At 53.4% G+C, this 16,385-nt stretch overlaps 1 protein-coding gene and 2 long non-coding RNA genes across 4 annotated transcripts in view; 2 read left to right on the forward strand and 1 right to left on the reverse strand.

Moving 5' to 3' along the window:
• Positions 1 to 2,814, forward strand: part of LOC108448182 — a 6,158-nt gene extending 3,344 nt beyond the window's left edge. The window contains exon 2 of the long non-coding RNA XR_001863976.1: positions 955 to 2,814. This is a non-coding gene — a long non-coding RNA (uncharacterized LOC108448182). The remainder of the gene's footprint in view (positions 1 to 954) is intronic.
• Positions 2,815 to 4,471: 1,657 nt separating this feature from the next.
• The window catches only part of LOC103619753 (glutamine synthetase), an 18,115-nt gene continuing 6,201 nt past the window's right edge, over positions 4,472 to 16,385 (forward strand). Inside the window, exon 1 of one of the 2 annotated variants that reach the window (XM_008638318.2) lies at positions 4,472 to 4,867. Coding sequence is in view for 1 of the 2 variants with exons in the window: in XM_017740347.1 (XP_017595836.1) it covers positions 8,839 to 8,891 (53 nt within the window). In the remaining variant the exon portion in view is untranslated. Of the gene's footprint in view, positions 4,868 to 8,823; positions 8,892 to 16,385 lie in introns of those variants that run through there. The other variant, XM_017740347.1, reaches the window with a different exon arrangement.
• Positions 11,469 to 16,385, reverse strand: part of LOC108448178 — a 5,139-nt gene continuing 222 nt past the window's right edge. The window contains exons 2-3 of the long non-coding RNA XR_001863974.1: positions 14,658 to 14,665; positions 11,469 to 11,479 (exon numbers count right to left, since the gene is read on the reverse strand). This is a non-coding gene — a long non-coding RNA (uncharacterized LOC108448178). The remainder of the gene's footprint in view (positions 11,480 to 14,657; positions 14,666 to 16,385) is intronic.

The raw sequence follows: 16,385 nt of genomic DNA on the forward strand, positions 1-16,385 counted from the left end.
CTCACCCCCCCAGCCTCTCCCGGCACAGTCCCGTGTCCCTTGCGCTCCCTGCTCGCCTTTCCTCCAGCGCTGTGGGCAGGGGGGGAATCTGTCACAGAATCCCAGGCTGGGTCAGGTTGGAAGGGACCGTAAAGACCACTCCACTGACCCCACAGGGTCACTGGGACAGGCTGCTCCAAGTCCCATCCGACCCTGGACATTGCCAGGGGCAGGCCCAGCTGCTCTGGGCACCCTGTGCCAGGGCCTGCCCACCCTCCCAGGGAACAATTCCTTCCCAATCTCCCATCCAGCCCTGCCCTCTGGCACTGGGAAGCCATTCCCTGTGTCCTGTCCCTCCATCCCTTGTCCCCAGTCCCTCTCCAGCTCTCCTGGAGCCCCTTTAGGCCCTGGAAGGGCTCTGTGACCCTGTCCTGGGCCTCTCTGCACGTGGTGTGGTGAATCGGGGTGTGCTTGGTTCATGGAATGTTGGTTCACCCCCAGGATCACTCCCTGAGAGAACCCAGGGTGGCAAAAATCCCAAAGAAGTGCCAGGAGTTCGCACTGTTGGGTTTAGTGGTTTTAAGGAAGACTGCTCACAGATGCTCAAAGATACTCGAGGTTTTGAAGGGGGTTGGTTCCAGTGACCCCCCTGGCCAGAGGGGATGATCCTGGGGGCTCTGTCTGTTCGTGGGGTTTATGGGGCTCTGTTTAGGGGGTTCTGAGCTGCACCTGTAGTTCAGCAGCTCTTTCCAAGACCTCCAGGGAAGGTTCCCATCACCCATCAGGTGCACAGGAGAGGCTCAGCCGTGGTTCTCTGCCCATTCTGAGCATCAGGGGCTGCAGGAGAATCCTGCACTTGATCCCTTGGTGGTGGTGAACCAAAATTCCCTGTCCTTTTAGGAGCCTCCACTGCATGCAGAAGTGCCCCAGCCCTGTCCCATGCCAGTAACAATGTCTTGCTTTGTTCCTCACCAGCAGCACCACCAGATCAGCCCCCTCCAGCTTCTCCAGGCCCCTGGTGCACTCCGTGCGCAGGGAGAGGTACCGGGACTGGAGGAAACCGGGAAGGATCATCCGGAAAGCCTGAGCACGGATCTGGGAGCGTGGGGACACTGCTGAGCCAGAGGCAGCCACCCCTCAGGGTCTGCAGCACCTCACACACGGAGAGAATCCTCCAGGGATCTGCATCCTGCAGCTTTCCAGGGCTGAGAGGGAATGAGCCCCTTCCTCCTGGGGATTCATCCTTGCCTGCTGAGGAGCCACTGTGGAGCAGTGGCATAGCCCGAGGTGTGACTTTGCTTCCTTCTTCCCCAAGGGTTGAGTGGATGGAGAGCAGATTTCCCAGGGGAAAAATGGAATTTGCTCCTGCGTGGGCAGCCCTGGGAAGACTCCCAGTGGTTTCAGGCTCCTCTCCTCCCGCTCCAGGACCGCGTGGCCAGGCAGCAGCGTTACCCAAAGTGGCTGGAAAACCTTCAGTATCCAGTTTGTCACCACTCCCAGGAGAAGTTGCCTCCCCTGGGACACCCAGAAGTCACAGCACTTTGGGAATGCTGGCTCCCTGTTAAGTCTCATGCACTAAGAGCCTGCAAATTTTTTTTCTGCTTTTCCTCACCTTTGTTAAAATGAGTTAATCCAGGAAAGAGGAGGAAAAATGCCCTGAACCAGTGACTCAGGGTTATGCCACCAAATGCAATTTACTGCATTGGCCTTGGAATTAGCATTTTTGGAGCCTTCCCAGCAGCTGAGGCAAATAAATGTAAGAGCCACTTTCTAATGAGCAGATAGGTGGGGAAGGAACACCGTAGTGCTCTTTCAGACTCTGCTATTTAGGCATAAAATCAGATTTTAGAGGCAGAAGTCAGCTGTTGCACCCTGCAGCCCCCAGAGCTGTTGTGGGCAGGGTGGGAATCGTGGAGCACGGGAGGGATTCTGACACTGGGCTCCAACAGCAGCTGCCCGTGGCCAAACTGCTCCTTATTTGCTGAACATAATGTTTGGCTCAAACACAGCCTGTTTTCCTCGTTGCCAACCATTTGTGAGCCTGACTCAGGCTCACAGATGCATTATCCAGAAGCAGATAGGAAGGGGAGTCGGAATAGATTATGCATTCATTATCCAGAAGTAGCCACCAGATACATTTGCACATTTGTCTGCTGCTCAGTTGTTCGCAAATCGTTCCTGGTGGTTGATGCTGTGTTTGTTCAGTCACCCAGGGCTGGAAGATCCCAATCCTCTCCCCCAGGCAGGCTGGAGCAGTAATTTGGATGTAAATCTCTACTTTCACCCAGGGGAAATGAAGTTTCTACCTTGAAGTTCATGCCTTGTGTTGAGATGGTTTTGAAAAGGGAGGCAGAAGTAGCTGTGAACAGTTTCTGCACATTTCAAAGCATAAACTCTGTGAAACTGTGCCTCAGCTCTGTTCCCCTGTCCTGATCCATGCAGGTACAAGCGACAGCAGCAGATGGAGAAGGTGTCAGGAGGGAAAACGTTCAGGAAGTGCTGCTGTGTGCTGGGGGAATTTGCTTCCCCAGAGCTGAGTGTGTGTCTGAGGGATGTTCTCCCTGCTCTTCTGCCCGAGCCCGTGGGAGTTTGGGAACACTGGCTGTGGAAAAAGGGTTTGAGTTAATTCCTGCAGCAGGGCAGGGGAGGACTGGCCCCAGGGACCACGCTGGGCTCCCAGCCTCAGCAGGACAGACAGACTGAGCAGGGACAGAGAGATGCACCTTTAAGGAAGGGTGAAGGGCCAGGACTGCCTTGCCCTGATGATCACATGCTGGATTTATCCCTGTAAATATAAACTTGTTTACTCCCAATAAATTCTTTTACACACACAGAGTTCAGACTGTCTCTGTTCTCCTGCAGCCCTTGTGTCTCTCTGCCGGCTTTGGCTTTCCCAGCCTGGGACCCAGTGAAGGTGTTGGCTGGAAGCTGGTGGTGATCCAGCATGGATAAAAGCTGAATTTATAGCACAAATGTTTGTGTTCTCACCTTTAATGCAGAGGAACCCAGGACTGCCACCCAGAGCCTTGTTTCGGGTGGTGGTTGTAGGTTTGGTTTGGGTTTTTTAATATTCAGGTCACTCTGCAGCTCTGTTGGAGAAAGTCCTGCCCAAGGAACGTACCCTGGGGTGGGAGCTGGTGGTGGTGGAGAGCTCAGGATCCACCAGTCTGCAGTGGTGTGGACCCCCAGAGACCTGAGGGAGTGGTGAAACCCAAAGCTGAGTCCAGACTCTGTGGGGACTCACCTTCCCCTTGGCATTTGGGCTGACCAATGGTCCAGGGTGAGGAGGACACAGCCAAGGGTGGCCAGTGAGCACCTGTCTGTACCTTCAGCCCCCTGAGGGGTTTGGGTCTGACTCTGCACCCCTCAGCACCCTTGGACACGCATTTCCCCAAGGAAGGAGAGGGGGTGACTCCTCAGCGAGGAAGGGCCGTGCTGTGATGTCATAATACACCAGGAAGGCCTCTGGACAGGAATCCCCAAGAATCCCCCGAAGGTGCTGTAACCAGCAGTGCCTCTGACCCCAAACCAGCACAGCCACTGCACTGAGCTGTGCTGTTTGGTCCAAAAGAAGACACACACCCCAGAATACCCCAAAAAAGACGTGAAGCAGCACTTTATGGATGCTCCAGGTCACGATGTGCAGATTCCCCTGAAGGGGAGAACAGGGGGATGTCACCTCGTGTGGCTTCAGGGCAGGAGGCTGTGGGGGCTGGTGGCCCTGCTCAAAATAGACTCTGTGGGCTGCACCCTAAACCACACTTTTGTCAGAAACTTCCTTTTTAGCTGAATTTAAGTTTGCAGCCCTTTCACAGTGAGTCAGTGAAAGTCCCGGTCACCCCAGAGCTGCTCACGGGAGAGCTCAGGGAGGCTTTAAAGCATCAAGTTTGGACCATCCATGGATTAACCTTCCTGCAGGGACTGTTTCCACCGGGTCCTAAAGAATTCATCGGAATGGAGCATCTGGATTTCACTTTCTGGGCTTTTAACCTCAGCTGTGGACGTGTCCTGCCTTACAGAGAGAAGGGTTGGTATAAATGAAGGTGGAGGCAGTTTCACAGGCTGGGCTCGGATCAGGACACTGCTGGAGCCCACAAACTGGAGATCATCTTCTGAACATCTCAGCAAAGCCCTCTCGGGACTTCCTTTTGCCTGGGAAGACATTTTCAGAAATTCCCGTTCTCTGGCCTACCATATGGTGCTTGTTTGGGGCATTTGGTGTGACTTGGGGACACCTCTCCCCATCCAGAGCTTATGATCCCACCACTCTGCAGCTTGTACTGGGCCAAACTGCACCCACAGCTGCTGGATTTCAGTGCTGCAGCTGAGGGCAAGCCAGGGAGCTGCAACGCCCCGTTGGTGTCAAATTCTGCCCTTGAGGTCACAGCTGCCCACATTTATGGGTGTCTGCAGCAGCCCTGACTGGCTGCCCAGCTCACCTGGCCTTGCTGCCGTGGTCACTCACCCGCTGGCACCGCCGCAGTTTGGGAGGTGGTGTCAGCCCAGCGGTTTGGGAAGTGATGTCAGCCCAGCCCTGCTGAGCTCTGCACCCCTCGGTGCTTCCTGCTGTGCCCAGACCCTGCTCCCCACGCCCAGCGGGGCCAAACGACGCCTTCGCCTCCATCCCTGCCTCTGCTCAACTCACCGGTATCTCCAAGCCCAGAGGCTCCTGCTTTTGGGGGATTTTGAGCAAAACCCAGCTGTTGTGGTAATCCAGCTGCTGCTTTTGCTGCCTGCAGTTGTCTGAGCTGCTGGAGTTTCACTGCTGAAATCTCCCATCCGCTGTGCAGCCTCCTCCTGCCCTTCAGTTCTTGCCTGGGGAGTCTGAAGGAGCTTCTGCTGCTCTGCCAGCGGCTGCACCACGGCCTGGCCCTCGTGGGAGGACAGGGTAAGTGTCCCCTGTAGCTCTGGGTGATGATTTTTTCATGTTCTGCTTTAACAGGAGCTATTTCTAAAGGCAAAGCTTTCCACAGGTGTCAGCCCAATGCTGTTGGGGTTGTAAGGGCTGGAATATGTGAAGGGGTTTGATACATGAAGGGCGAGAAAAACTCTGCCATGCTCGAAGCTGCAGGGCTGGATGTGGGTCCTGATTCCTCCCCTTCACATCCAGATCAGCTCTGATTATAAAATCACAGAACCCCGGGCTGGTTTGAGTTTGGAGGGACCTTAAAGCTCCTGTTCCACCCCCTGCCATGGGCAGGGACACCTTCCACTATCCCAGGTTGCTCCAATTCCTGTCCAACCTGGCCTTGGACACTTCCAGGGATGGGGCATTTCTACTGCTGCTCTCCAGGCAATGGTTTGTGTGACTCCCCATCGAGTTAAACAAAAATTAACTCTTTCATTTTTTTTTTCTGCTTTGTCTTGTTAAGTTAAAGCCCATTTCAAGTTTTGTAGTAATTCCTGGGTGTCATTCTTACGACTCAAAATTCTTGATTGATTGAAATGAGGACTAGAGCCAGGAGACAGAGAGAGGTAAGGCAACAGCTTGGAAGTCAGGGTTTATTTTTAGGATTTGCTGTAGACTCAACCCGTGAGCATGACACAGGATTCACGCCTCACTTCTCCATTCCCCAAATCTGTCTGAAATGTCCTTCCCCTTTCCATCTTGCCTCTTCCAATGGAAAACCTGCAGTTAACAGAGTAACTGGGATTTGCTTTTTGCATCAGCAAAGCCGGGCACAGAGACCTGGATTTTCTCTGGGTTTCTGGAAAATGCTGCAGTGAGTGCTGCCATGAGAGGATGAGAGGAAGCAATTCCTCATCTCCCAAGAGGAGCTGGGCAATAGTTGGGATTTCCACCAAGGTTTTTCTTCCCAGTACTCCACTTTGGGTTTGGGGTCTAATGTCAGCCTCCAAATAACCAGTTTATCCCAGAACTCGCTATCAAGGGCAGGGCAGAAGTGACTGACAGGTTTGTTTTCTAACTTGGCTTCTCTGTACTAATTAATTCCTTGATTAATCCCCACCTGCCTGCCTCACCAGGGTTGCTCTGAAGCTTAATTGAATTTGTGTCTCTCGTGCACCTGGCAGGCTCAGAGGAAAGGTGTTGTTCCCTGCTGTCAGAACACTCTTGTTGGATAAATCCCGTTGCCAGGGCCCAGAGTCTGCCTGAGGCTTGTGGGTAGCAGCAAACACCTTGGATTTGGGCTCTTACTTGGAGGAGGAAATACTTCTGGGTTCGTGATTTGAGGCATAAATAAGGGATGTTTGTTTATGTCTGTGGGAAAAGTTTCTGTCCCTGTCCCCACATTAGCCAAAGTGCCAGCAAACAGAAGAAGCCTCACATTTCAACACCCAGCTGAGCAAGGGATAGCGAGGAACTGAATCAGGATAATCCCTTTTCATTCCACCAGGGAGCATAACTCTAACGATTCTGGTCCTAAACACTTCTGCGGGTCAACATTCACCTTTTTATTCTTAACTAACTGTTCATTAGTGATTCCCTCGGGACTGGCAGCTGTGAAACCCAGAGCTGCCCCCAGGCATGGCAAATAACCAGGAATTAAAGTATATCTACAGCCCTGCAAGCAGTGGTAGCTCAGGCTACATTTAAACCCCAAAACCTACCCTAAGCACCCCCCAGACCCTATGGTCTCTCCTCAGTTTGAGCAGTTACTCAGCATTTAGTAACTCCAGTAAAATCCTTCCATTCCAGACACGTTTGATTTAAAGGAACTTCTGGGAATATGGTCCCTATTCACTTTGAGGAAAATGGTTTTAAGCTTGTAGTATTTTCAGGTGATTTCCTTATGCCTTTCTGAGATGGATTCGTGTGCTTGTAAGGAGCATGACCACACCATTCCTTGGTTAATCCCGATTATCACTGCTGGGAGGGAATTGGGAGCAGATCCCACAGCCACACCTCAGTGTTTCAGCAGAAGCTTACGGGTACAAACGCTTCCTTTTGCGCATTCCCTGGTCCTCCCACAACCCTTCCTGCCCCGGGAAACATCAACTATTTGCATATTAATACTGATAATGAGTGGCTGGGAGGTTTCTCGTGATTTCAGAGCCCAGCGGTCACCCGTGGGAGGAAGGACTCGAGGCTGCTGACGCAGGGCTGGGGAAAGCCCCGGGTGCAGGGCTGAGGATCTGCCCCAAGGTTGCTGTGGGATCCCAGCAGTGCCAGTCTGGTGTGTGGGCAGCCCGGGCTGCCAGAGCCCCCTGCCCAGCAGCAACAGGGGCCATTTACCCACATTTTTAGGTGGTGACTTGCAAAGGTGCTTCCTGTTGCTGAGCTGGCAGAGCCTCGCCGCAGCAGGGATGAACGTGCCCTGCCAAAACTCATCCCGCTCTGACTGAGCTTTATTCCTCCCCCACAGAGCTGTGGAGGTGGAAGGGACTTTGTGAGGCCATCCAGGCCAAAATCCTGCTCAAGCAGGGTCACCCAGAGAGCGGTGCAATGTCCAGGTGGCTTTTGAGCATCTCCAAGGGTGGAACATCAACTCCCTCAGGCAACACCTGGCAGCTCAGGGTGCCACCACCCTTGTTGGTGGCTCAGTTCCAGTCAGTGGCCACCAAGGCCCCCAGGTCATTTCCTGCCTTTCCAGCTGATCAGCATGTGCTGGTGCTTGTCCCTCTCTGAAGAAGAACTTTATATTTCTCCTTGTTGAACTCTGTGAGATTCCTGCCTCCCCATTCCCAGCTGTCCAGGTCCCTCTGGGTGGCACCACGACCCTCTGGCACATTACCCAGCCCACCCAGTTTGGTGTCAACAGCAAGAATTGTCAAAAGGACATCCTGCCCCATCATCCAGATCACTAAGGACAATGTTAATCAGGACTGGAGCCAGGATTCCTGGGACTGACCCCTGGGATACAGAATCAGTCACTGGCTGCCAGCTAAACTTGGTGCCACCCATCACCACCCAACCACTCCCCCAGTTTTCAATCCACTCTCTCTCTCTGCTCCTCCAGCCCCAAGAGTGAGGGCTCCAAATCACCAAATCAGCTTTGCAGCATTGCAGGGGATGAGATGCATTTTCAAGTTTATTTTGCACCCAAAACAGCTGGAAAACGGCCGTGGGAAAATCTGTGGGCCAGTCAATCATCGAGGGTGACTTGCAGGGAGCAGAGGCTGGAAACTGAAAGGCCACATCCCCTGAGACCCACCAACCAGGACCTTGGTGACTTGTCCTGCTCTGAGCACAAACAAAAGCAGTTTTAAAAGATCCTGTCCTGGCAAGAGGCCACTCGAGCCTGCCAGCACCTCCAGGGCTGCTCGCTGGTGGAGGCTGGAGCAGGATAAATATTTACAAGAGGGCTTGGTGTGAAAAGGTGCCTTTGGATGTCCCAGGCATGAGTTTTGGTTAAAAACCCCCTTATTCACTGAAATCTGTCCCACTGCCCCATGCTCAGCCCCGTGCTGAGCTGGCTTGTGGCCCCCACTGGGGTCAGTCCCTCCAAAATGAGCAAAAAACATCCCAAATCCATTTCTGCTGGGAATGGAGCAATCGGTGGCTGCTTTGCACCTCAGTTTACCCCTAGGAAATGCCAATGTTCATTTGGCCCCAGCACCTCTCTCCCCCAAGGCAGGTACCAGCCTTTCCAAGCCCAGCCCAGCTGAAAAACGATGAGTCTTTTACAAGCTCCTGGTCCCACAGAACAATAAATTTGACTTTTCTCTGTGACTTTTCCTGGCTTGTTCTGTGGCCACCTGAGCCTTGAGCCAAGAGGGCAGCAGAGCCCCTGCCTTCAGCAGCATCTTGGGCGCGGGGGAAATGACACCTGTAACGACACCGAGCCCATCAGGGACGTCCCAGAGCTCTTTGTGTTCATTACCAAGGGGTAATTAATGACTTTGCAGCCTGGAGAGGCCGGAGGGTGGAAGAGGGGGTTGATTTAGGGTGTGAGAGCCATGCCCCGGCTGTGTGGGAAGCAGTGCAGGAGCCGGCAGCTGTGGAGATGCAGGTGAGAGGGGAAGCAGAGACAAAGCTGATCCTTGCAAGGGGATTTTGCTGCCAAATTTTGGGCAGCTGAAGAAGGAGGTGCTGGAGGGATGTGCTCCATCCTAGGGGGTAAAATAGGGCAAGGGGATGAGGCTTGGGGGGCCTGAGTCTGGCTGTGTCACTGCTCCAGCTGCACACAGAGGTTCCCAGGGACTGGCTCTGGATGTTTTGGGGCATTTCCAGACATTCTGGGGGGTTGGAGCCCCACTGGCCAAGCTGCAGGCTCAGATTTGGGGGTGCAGAGGGGGCTGCTGTGCGTGACCATGCCCTTCAGGGCTCATCAGCCCCATGTCGCCAGTTTGATGGTTTGGGTTTGGCTGCTGAGGAAGGGTAAATCCACAGGGTCAAAAATGTCCCTGGTCATGCTGGGCAGCAGATGAGGGGCAGGTGAGGATGTGGGACATCATTGCCAGCTCACCCCGATCTGGTGGCTCCAGTCTGGGAGAGCTCCCCAAGATTTGGGCAGTGACAGAAGCTGCATTTGGGTCTCTGTCTGGAGAGGGATCGTGTTGGGAGCTCGGGATGAGCGCCCAGGTGGGATGATAACTCTGGAGTGGCTGTTGCTTTGGCAGGAAAACAAACCTGATCAGCCTAATCTCAGCTGGGAAGGGGATGGGAACCAGCATGGATGGGGATGCTTTGCTGGGAAGCAAAAGGAACTCCTTTAGGACCAATCTACTCACAAAAGGAGTTAAACAAGGCCAAAATGAAGTGCTTAGAGAGTGTTTTCCCCAAGAACAAGGGATTTCTAGGGCTCTGGGTTTGGTTTAAATTCCCATTAAAGCCCTACCAAGGGGAGCTTTTGGTTCTGCCTTTGTAGGATCTGGATGGAGTTACAGCCTCTGAAGTTCAAACCCACTGCCCAAAGTGCTGAAGCACCTCTGGCTGCTTCACCCTGCATGAACCTGCCAGAATTTACCTTTTCTTTGTGAAGAGGCCTGCAATCAGCTGGCAGTGAGGTGCTTTTCCCTAGAAAACAAACCTTTTTCCCCCAAAATACCTACCCAGCTGCACTGGAGGCCTCAGACACGGCACCACTTCAAGGCAGCCTTGTTCTGTGCATCGCAGGCCAAACGCTGCAAGCTCTAAAATTGCCTTGAAAGTGCTTCGTTCATTTTTTTACCCTTTAAAATCCCAGCTCCTGAAAGCATGTGATCGCAAGGAGATGATGTTGCTGAGGAAAGCAGCACTGGGTTTGGGTAAGCACTGAGAAAACAAAAAACCACCAGTGAGGAGTCTCCTCCTCTTTTGTTGGGAAAAATCCCCTCATGACTCGGACAAGCAAAGTGCCGCTGGTTTGAAGGCCCTGCTGGCAGCAGCAGGGCTCGGTGTGGGCAGGGAGGGAAGTGAAAAAGCTTTGCATTTGTGTAAGGCTGCAAAATGGGGTTGCCAAACAGGATGCAGGCTGTGAAACCAGCTGGGCGAGGAGGCTGAGGCCTGCCCGGCTGCATCAATTGCTGGTGCTGATAATTCTGTTTACATTAAAAGGGAGTTAAACCTTTTGGTGGTTCTCTGCTTCGTTAGACACTGCTCTGAGCACTCTGCTGCTATTTGAGTTTGGGTGCACGTTGAGGTTTTTGATACTTAGTTGTGCTGAAATAAATGCTGTTGGTTAAAATTCCCTGGGTTTGCATTCCGGGATTCTGGGGAGGGATGTCACAGGGCAGCAACCACAGAATTATAGAATCATTAAGGCTGCAAAAGACCTTTAAGATCATCAAGTCCAACTGTCAGCCCAGCACCAGCACTGCTCACCACTAAACCCTGTCCTCAAGTGCCACATTCACACATTTTTTTTTTAGCACTTCCAGGGAGGGGTGACTCCATCAGTTCTCTGGCAGCCTGTGCCAGTGCTTTACAACCTTTTCAACGACATTTTTTTCTTAACATCCAATCTCAGTCTCCCCTGGTGCAGCTTTCCTCTCGTTCTGTCACTTGTCCTTTCCCAAAGTGAAGAGCTGGGTGAAAGCCCGTGGGAGAGGGCTCCTGGTCCATTGTGGGGAGCTCCAGCTCACGGTGGTTTCTCTCTCTGAAGAGATGATAAAGAAGTTCCCCGTGTGAGTCAGAGCCTGCTGGGTCCTTCTCTGCAGAGATCACAGGGAATCTGATCCTTTTTGTTGTCCAAGCAGCCCTGGGCTGCCCTGGCCCCCACCACCTGCTCCCAGGGGCAGCCCTGGTTTGTGTCCCACAGGCAGCTTTTCCTTCCTGGCTGTGAGTGATCCCAGGGAAGGTTTGGGTGAAATTCAGCCCAGCTGTTCCCCTGTCCAATGGGGTTCGTGTTCCTACTCCTGCCTGTGCTGCTTTTCCTGCCTCAACAATCAGCAAAGTGTAGCTGTTCAGCCGGAGATTGTCCCCTCTCCCTTTGGTTTCCTGAGGTTGGCCATGTGCCACGTCCTTTTCCCCCAGTTTCTTTTCCTACAGCCCCAAGTCGCTGTCACAGGATTACAAAGGATATTAAAACGAAAGCCTGTTGGGGGGGAGCTGTTTGGGGTTTATAGCTGGGGTTTATTCTGTCTGTGGGCTGGAGGAGTGGGGATGCTCAGGGCAGCTCTGCTCTGAGCCCTTTCTGCTGCCTGTGGAGAGCAGCCTCACCCTTACAAATGTCCACACATCCCTCAAGCTGAAAATAACCTCCAAAATGTTGTTTAGCCTGGACAAAAGGAGGCTCAGGATCTTTTCCAACCTCACTGATTCTGTGATTCTGCAAAAATAATTTGTAAGAGCTTTCTGCAAGCACACCCCAATGCAGCTCTGTGCTGTGGGGGAGCTTGCCTTGCATTTGCAGCTCCCACAGACCTGTGAGGCTGCAGGGGAGCCCCTGGAGGGGATTGGGGTTCCTAATCCCTGCAGGGGATCCTGTCTGAGTGGAAGGATCTCAGCCTCACAGCGTTGGTGCTGGGTGCTTTGGTGGCCACTGAAGAACTGCTTGGGTTGGGACTGTGGGTTCCCCAGGCATATTCAAGTATGACGTAAAGAATGATGTGTGTGTGCATATAGTATGTATTTATATGTCATATATGCCTGTATTTATATGTGTGTGCACAGAAAAAGGTGTGGCAGCACTACTTGAGTGAAGGCAAAGTGGTTTGGGTGCAAATCTAAGGAGATTTGCTGTTGCCTAAATGTGTTTTAACTGTAAAGGAAAACTGTCAGTTCAGCTGTTTTGCAGGAAAAGTGTAAAAGTGGGTGTGTACTGGGGACAGGGGAATGCCAGCACAGCCCCCCTGGCCACTGGGTGGTCTCTGCTGGACCCCTCAGCATGGATCTGACCCACCTCGGCCGCCTCCTGCCCCCTCCCAGCACATTCCCAGCCCGTTCCAGCAGCCCTGCTGGGCCACCCCCTTCCCCCAAAGCATCCCCCTGGTTTCCTCAGCTGGAAGAAGCCGTCTCTTCCAGCGCAGTGTACGCAGGAAAACTCCCGCCTGCTCTGCCCCCAGCCCCTCTAATCCCTTTATGGTGTTTGTGCCGGGCTCCTCCTGCCGATCCTGCTCTTTGCCTTCCCTCTAATCTCCCCATCGAACTGTTTGGCAGGACAAAAATCACCCAACCCGGGGAGAGGGAATGCTCTCCCATGGGGCTCCGTGGTCCAGGTCTCTGGGAGATGCTTTGGAGGTTTAGCGACCAGGGAGAAACTCCCTCAGTTCTGAGTGGCTTCCTGAATCCTGGAGGAAGATTTAGAGTAAAGCCCAAACTCTTCACCCCAGTATCCCTGCTTTGTGCCCAGGGATGATCCCTCTTGGGCCGGTGTGGGGAGGGATCTGACAGGCAAGGCCCAGCCCCCTGCCCTGCTGCAGCACCACGGGGAAGGTGTAAAAAGTCACCCCAGGAGGTAAATTAGTCCGTGTTTAACCCCTTTGTGGTAAAACGTTGTTGTGTTACTGAAGATTTTCAATCTGAAGAATTTCCTAAGGATTTTTTACTCCTATCAAAGCAAAAAACGTCTTTGGTGTGTTTTGGCAAGGCTGAAAGTGCTGGGGCTGATAAAGCTTCAAAGTCAGAGAGATAAAAACTGGGAGTATTTAGGGCTTTGCCAGGTCTCCCCAGGAGGGCTCTCCAGGCATCGCTGCCTGCAGACTGATCCATCAGCCCCCCAAAAAGGCACTGGGAAGGGGAACAGCCCTGCTGCATCCCTGTGGGCCCTGGGATGACATCCCAGAGGACACCAGAGGTGATGGTTGGTCCGGGCTGTAGCAGCAAAGCAGAATTAGCTTCTCTCCCTGCTGTCCTCCATGCAGAGAAACCCCTCTGAGCTGCAGCTCTGAACGGGCTCCACAAAGTCCTCCGGAGATTTCATCTGTGACCTTTTACTTCTCCAAGGACACCCCTGCTCGCTTTCCTGCCCTCAGCTCTGCCGCCTGCCCGACCTTGGGCCAGTCACTGATTCCCTGAGTCGGGAGCCTCGTGGTGGTTAATATTTACTGTACCTGGTGTGGAGGGAGCGGGCAGGAGCCCGGTGATTGCAGGGAGCGTGGGCTTGTTTGGGGTGAAATGTTATTCCAGAGCCTCAAGGATGCAGGTGGGAATCGTGCTCGCTGTTATTGGTGTAACAGAGTTGTTGCTATAGAAATGGCTGGAATTAGGCTGTGGTGAGGTAAGGCTTGATCCCAGGAAAAACTGACTAAGCAGGTGCTCAGCCTTATATGGCAGAAACACTTTCCTGCTCACTAAAATCCTTTTTGGTATGAAATAATTCTGTACATTTGGCGAGCTGCCTCAGGGGTGGTGTTTGGGCAGGGATGGGACCATTGGCAACTTGGGGACATGGTGTAGTGATGGCATTGGGTGTGCTGGGGTAACAGCTGGACTCGATGATGTTTTCCACCCTTAGGAACTCCATGATTCCACACCTGTGCACCCACAGGCTGCTGTTGTCCCTTCTGTCCCCAAACACCACAAACCCACCATGTTTGCCCTCCTGGGGTGGGTGGGCTCTGACCAGGTGAGGGAGTATCGGTGCTGGTTCTGTCTTCCCCTTTTGGGTGGTTTGATGCTCAGTGATTCCAGCTGTTCACAGAGGATCTCTGCTTCCCAAGCCAGGTTTCTGGTGAGCATTAGCACAGCCTGCATTTTGTTTCATTTCTCCCTGGTCTGAGCCCACTCAAGCTCCAGGCTGTTTCTGCACAGGTGGGCACATCCAAGAGGGAAGCCAGAGCTTTCACTGGGAATAAAATGAGGCTCTCCCATAGCCAGCTGAGCCAGGAAGGTGCAGGGTCTCGGCTGAACCCTCGTATCACAATGAACACACCGGTGCTGGCCCTGCTGCCTGTGAAGGACGCAGCGCTTCAGGCTCTGGGGAGACAGCTCCCCTCTCCTCGGCTGGGGTTTGCCACGCTTCCCAAGGGATGCAGATCCATCTCCGTGCTTCCTGCTCAGCGTCAGCCCCTGCTTCTCCAGCCCTGAGGCCGGTCCCGCGGGCTCCAGCTCCCCAGGCAGGACGGAGATGGAGATGGGAGCAGGGAGCCGAGGCAGAGCCGCTGACGCCTCCCCGGCACAGCGCCAGCTCTGTTGCAAGGCCTCCGGGAAATGGCTGCACCAAGGGGTGCATTTCCTCCTGCCCCGGGATGGTTTCCAAAGAAGAATGAGGAAATGCTGAGCTTTGCAACCACATTCATGGATGTGTCCCTAAGATACCCCACAGAGGGAGGTGGCTGCTTTCGAGCTGCACCCCAGCTTCAGTTGCAGGAGACCCTGAATGTCACCAGGGCAGCGTCAAGGACATGGGGGAGACCTGCTTGGCTTTGCCACCGCTGCTCAGGGACCTTGGGCGCATCCCTGGATGCCAACCTCCTTCCCAGGTGCTCTGCTCAGGGCAGCACCCACGAGTTGTGGGGTGGGTGACGTCTGGCCTGCCCACAGCCTGCTGCCACTGATGTCACCGCCTGGTCACCAAAATTGCTAATTAAGTTTTGCTTCTCTCGCTGCCAATCTCATTTCCTGGTTCTTGTGCAATCCCAAGTGCTTTCAGATTTCTTCCCGATTCTTTATCTGCCTGCGGGACCAAAACACCTTCAGAAGAAAAACAGAGCCGATGTCTTGGGTCAGTGCCCGGGGAGGAGATGTCCTGGGGGAGGCAATCAACCGTGGAGTGGTTTTGTTAGCTGCCCTGGTGCAGATGTTTTATTGTTTTGCAGAAAAACATTCCTGGGGGTGAGTCAGGCAGCCACAAGCCTGAGTCTGCCTTAAGAACAGGGGGAATTAGCAAAAACCCAGCTGCTTTAGAGCCCAGTCATGCCTTAAAGCCTTTTCTCCTTTTATAACATCGAAAAACTGCTTGAAACCCGCGGCTGGAGAGTCGAGGTGCACTCCTCCGCCGAGTTTGCTGGGAAGTTGTTTGGAATCTTACCCTCTTCCCAGAAAAAAATCCGGGAGTGTTTGAGATAACCCCCGGAGGCGATGGCATGGGCTGTGCCCGTGCTGGTTGTGCATTGGCACGTTTGGGGTCTCTGCTCTGACACGTGGGAGCCTCTCACGCAGGATCCATGGAAAACTGGGAAGGCAGCGAGGCGTTTAATTCACCTAATTGGATCTGCGTTCGGCTGGATAGGTGGAAATTGCTGCTATATTGAAATAATCGACCCAAATTCACACCTGTTGGCTGAGGATTTTTAGTTGACTGTAAATCACAGCAGAGCCTGTGCTGAGCGTGGATAGTTTGGGGGTTTAAAGAGACTTTAGTACTCTCTGGTGCTTAAAAACTGTACTTTAGCTCGGCGCTTTATAGATGGGAAGGGCTGCAGTAGGAGATTTCAGTGTTTTCCCAGTAGCTCTCCCTGCAGCCCTCAGCCTTTCCTCCCTTCGAAGGAAAGCCTTGGGGGCAAACGCAGCCCTGCAGCCACGGCGGGGCTGAAGCCGGGGGAGGAAGGGGTCATTCCTGGGGTGTCCAGGGCAGGATGCGGTGAGAGAGGTAGTGGTAGGGCTGCCAGGCATCTGCCTGCCCCTGTCCCGGGAATCTGGCTCCTCCTGTCCCCAAGGATTGGGCTGCCCCTGTCTCCGGGGATCTCGTTGCCACTGATGTCCCCAGGACCACGCAGGCACCCAGATCCATTCCATCACACATCCCCAGGGCATGGTCCCAGCCAGGCTTTTGGGGTGCTGGGGGGAGCACAACTCAGCAGCCTCCCCAGCTCCTCACCCCACAGCAACTTAGCAGAGCTGGGGGAAAAGCACCTGCACACGTGTAAGAGGGCAACCCTACGAAAACAAGAGGCCAAGAGGGATGACACACGCAGAGAGGGGATAGAAGGTGGTAAATAGTATTTTCAATGAGTAATACTTGTTATTTTTTAACAAACAATAAGTTGTTTAGCCAGTAACTCACTACTTTTTAAATAAACTGATGCTTTAGCCATGAGATAGCTGTCGTTTTTAATAAGTACTTTTAATAAGAAAAGAAAACAATACTAAACGTCCTCAATGGGTGTCCGGGGGGGGGGCCGGGGCCCGGCGCTGCCTCCCC

Source organism: Corvus brachyrhynchos, unplaced genomic scaffold (assembly GCF_000691975.1).
Source record: "Corvus brachyrhynchos isolate BGI_N302 unplaced genomic scaffold, ASM69197v1 scaffold305, whole genome shotgun sequence".
Classification (NCBI taxonomy): domain Eukaryota; kingdom Metazoa; phylum Chordata; class Aves; order Passeriformes; family Corvidae; genus Corvus; species Corvus brachyrhynchos.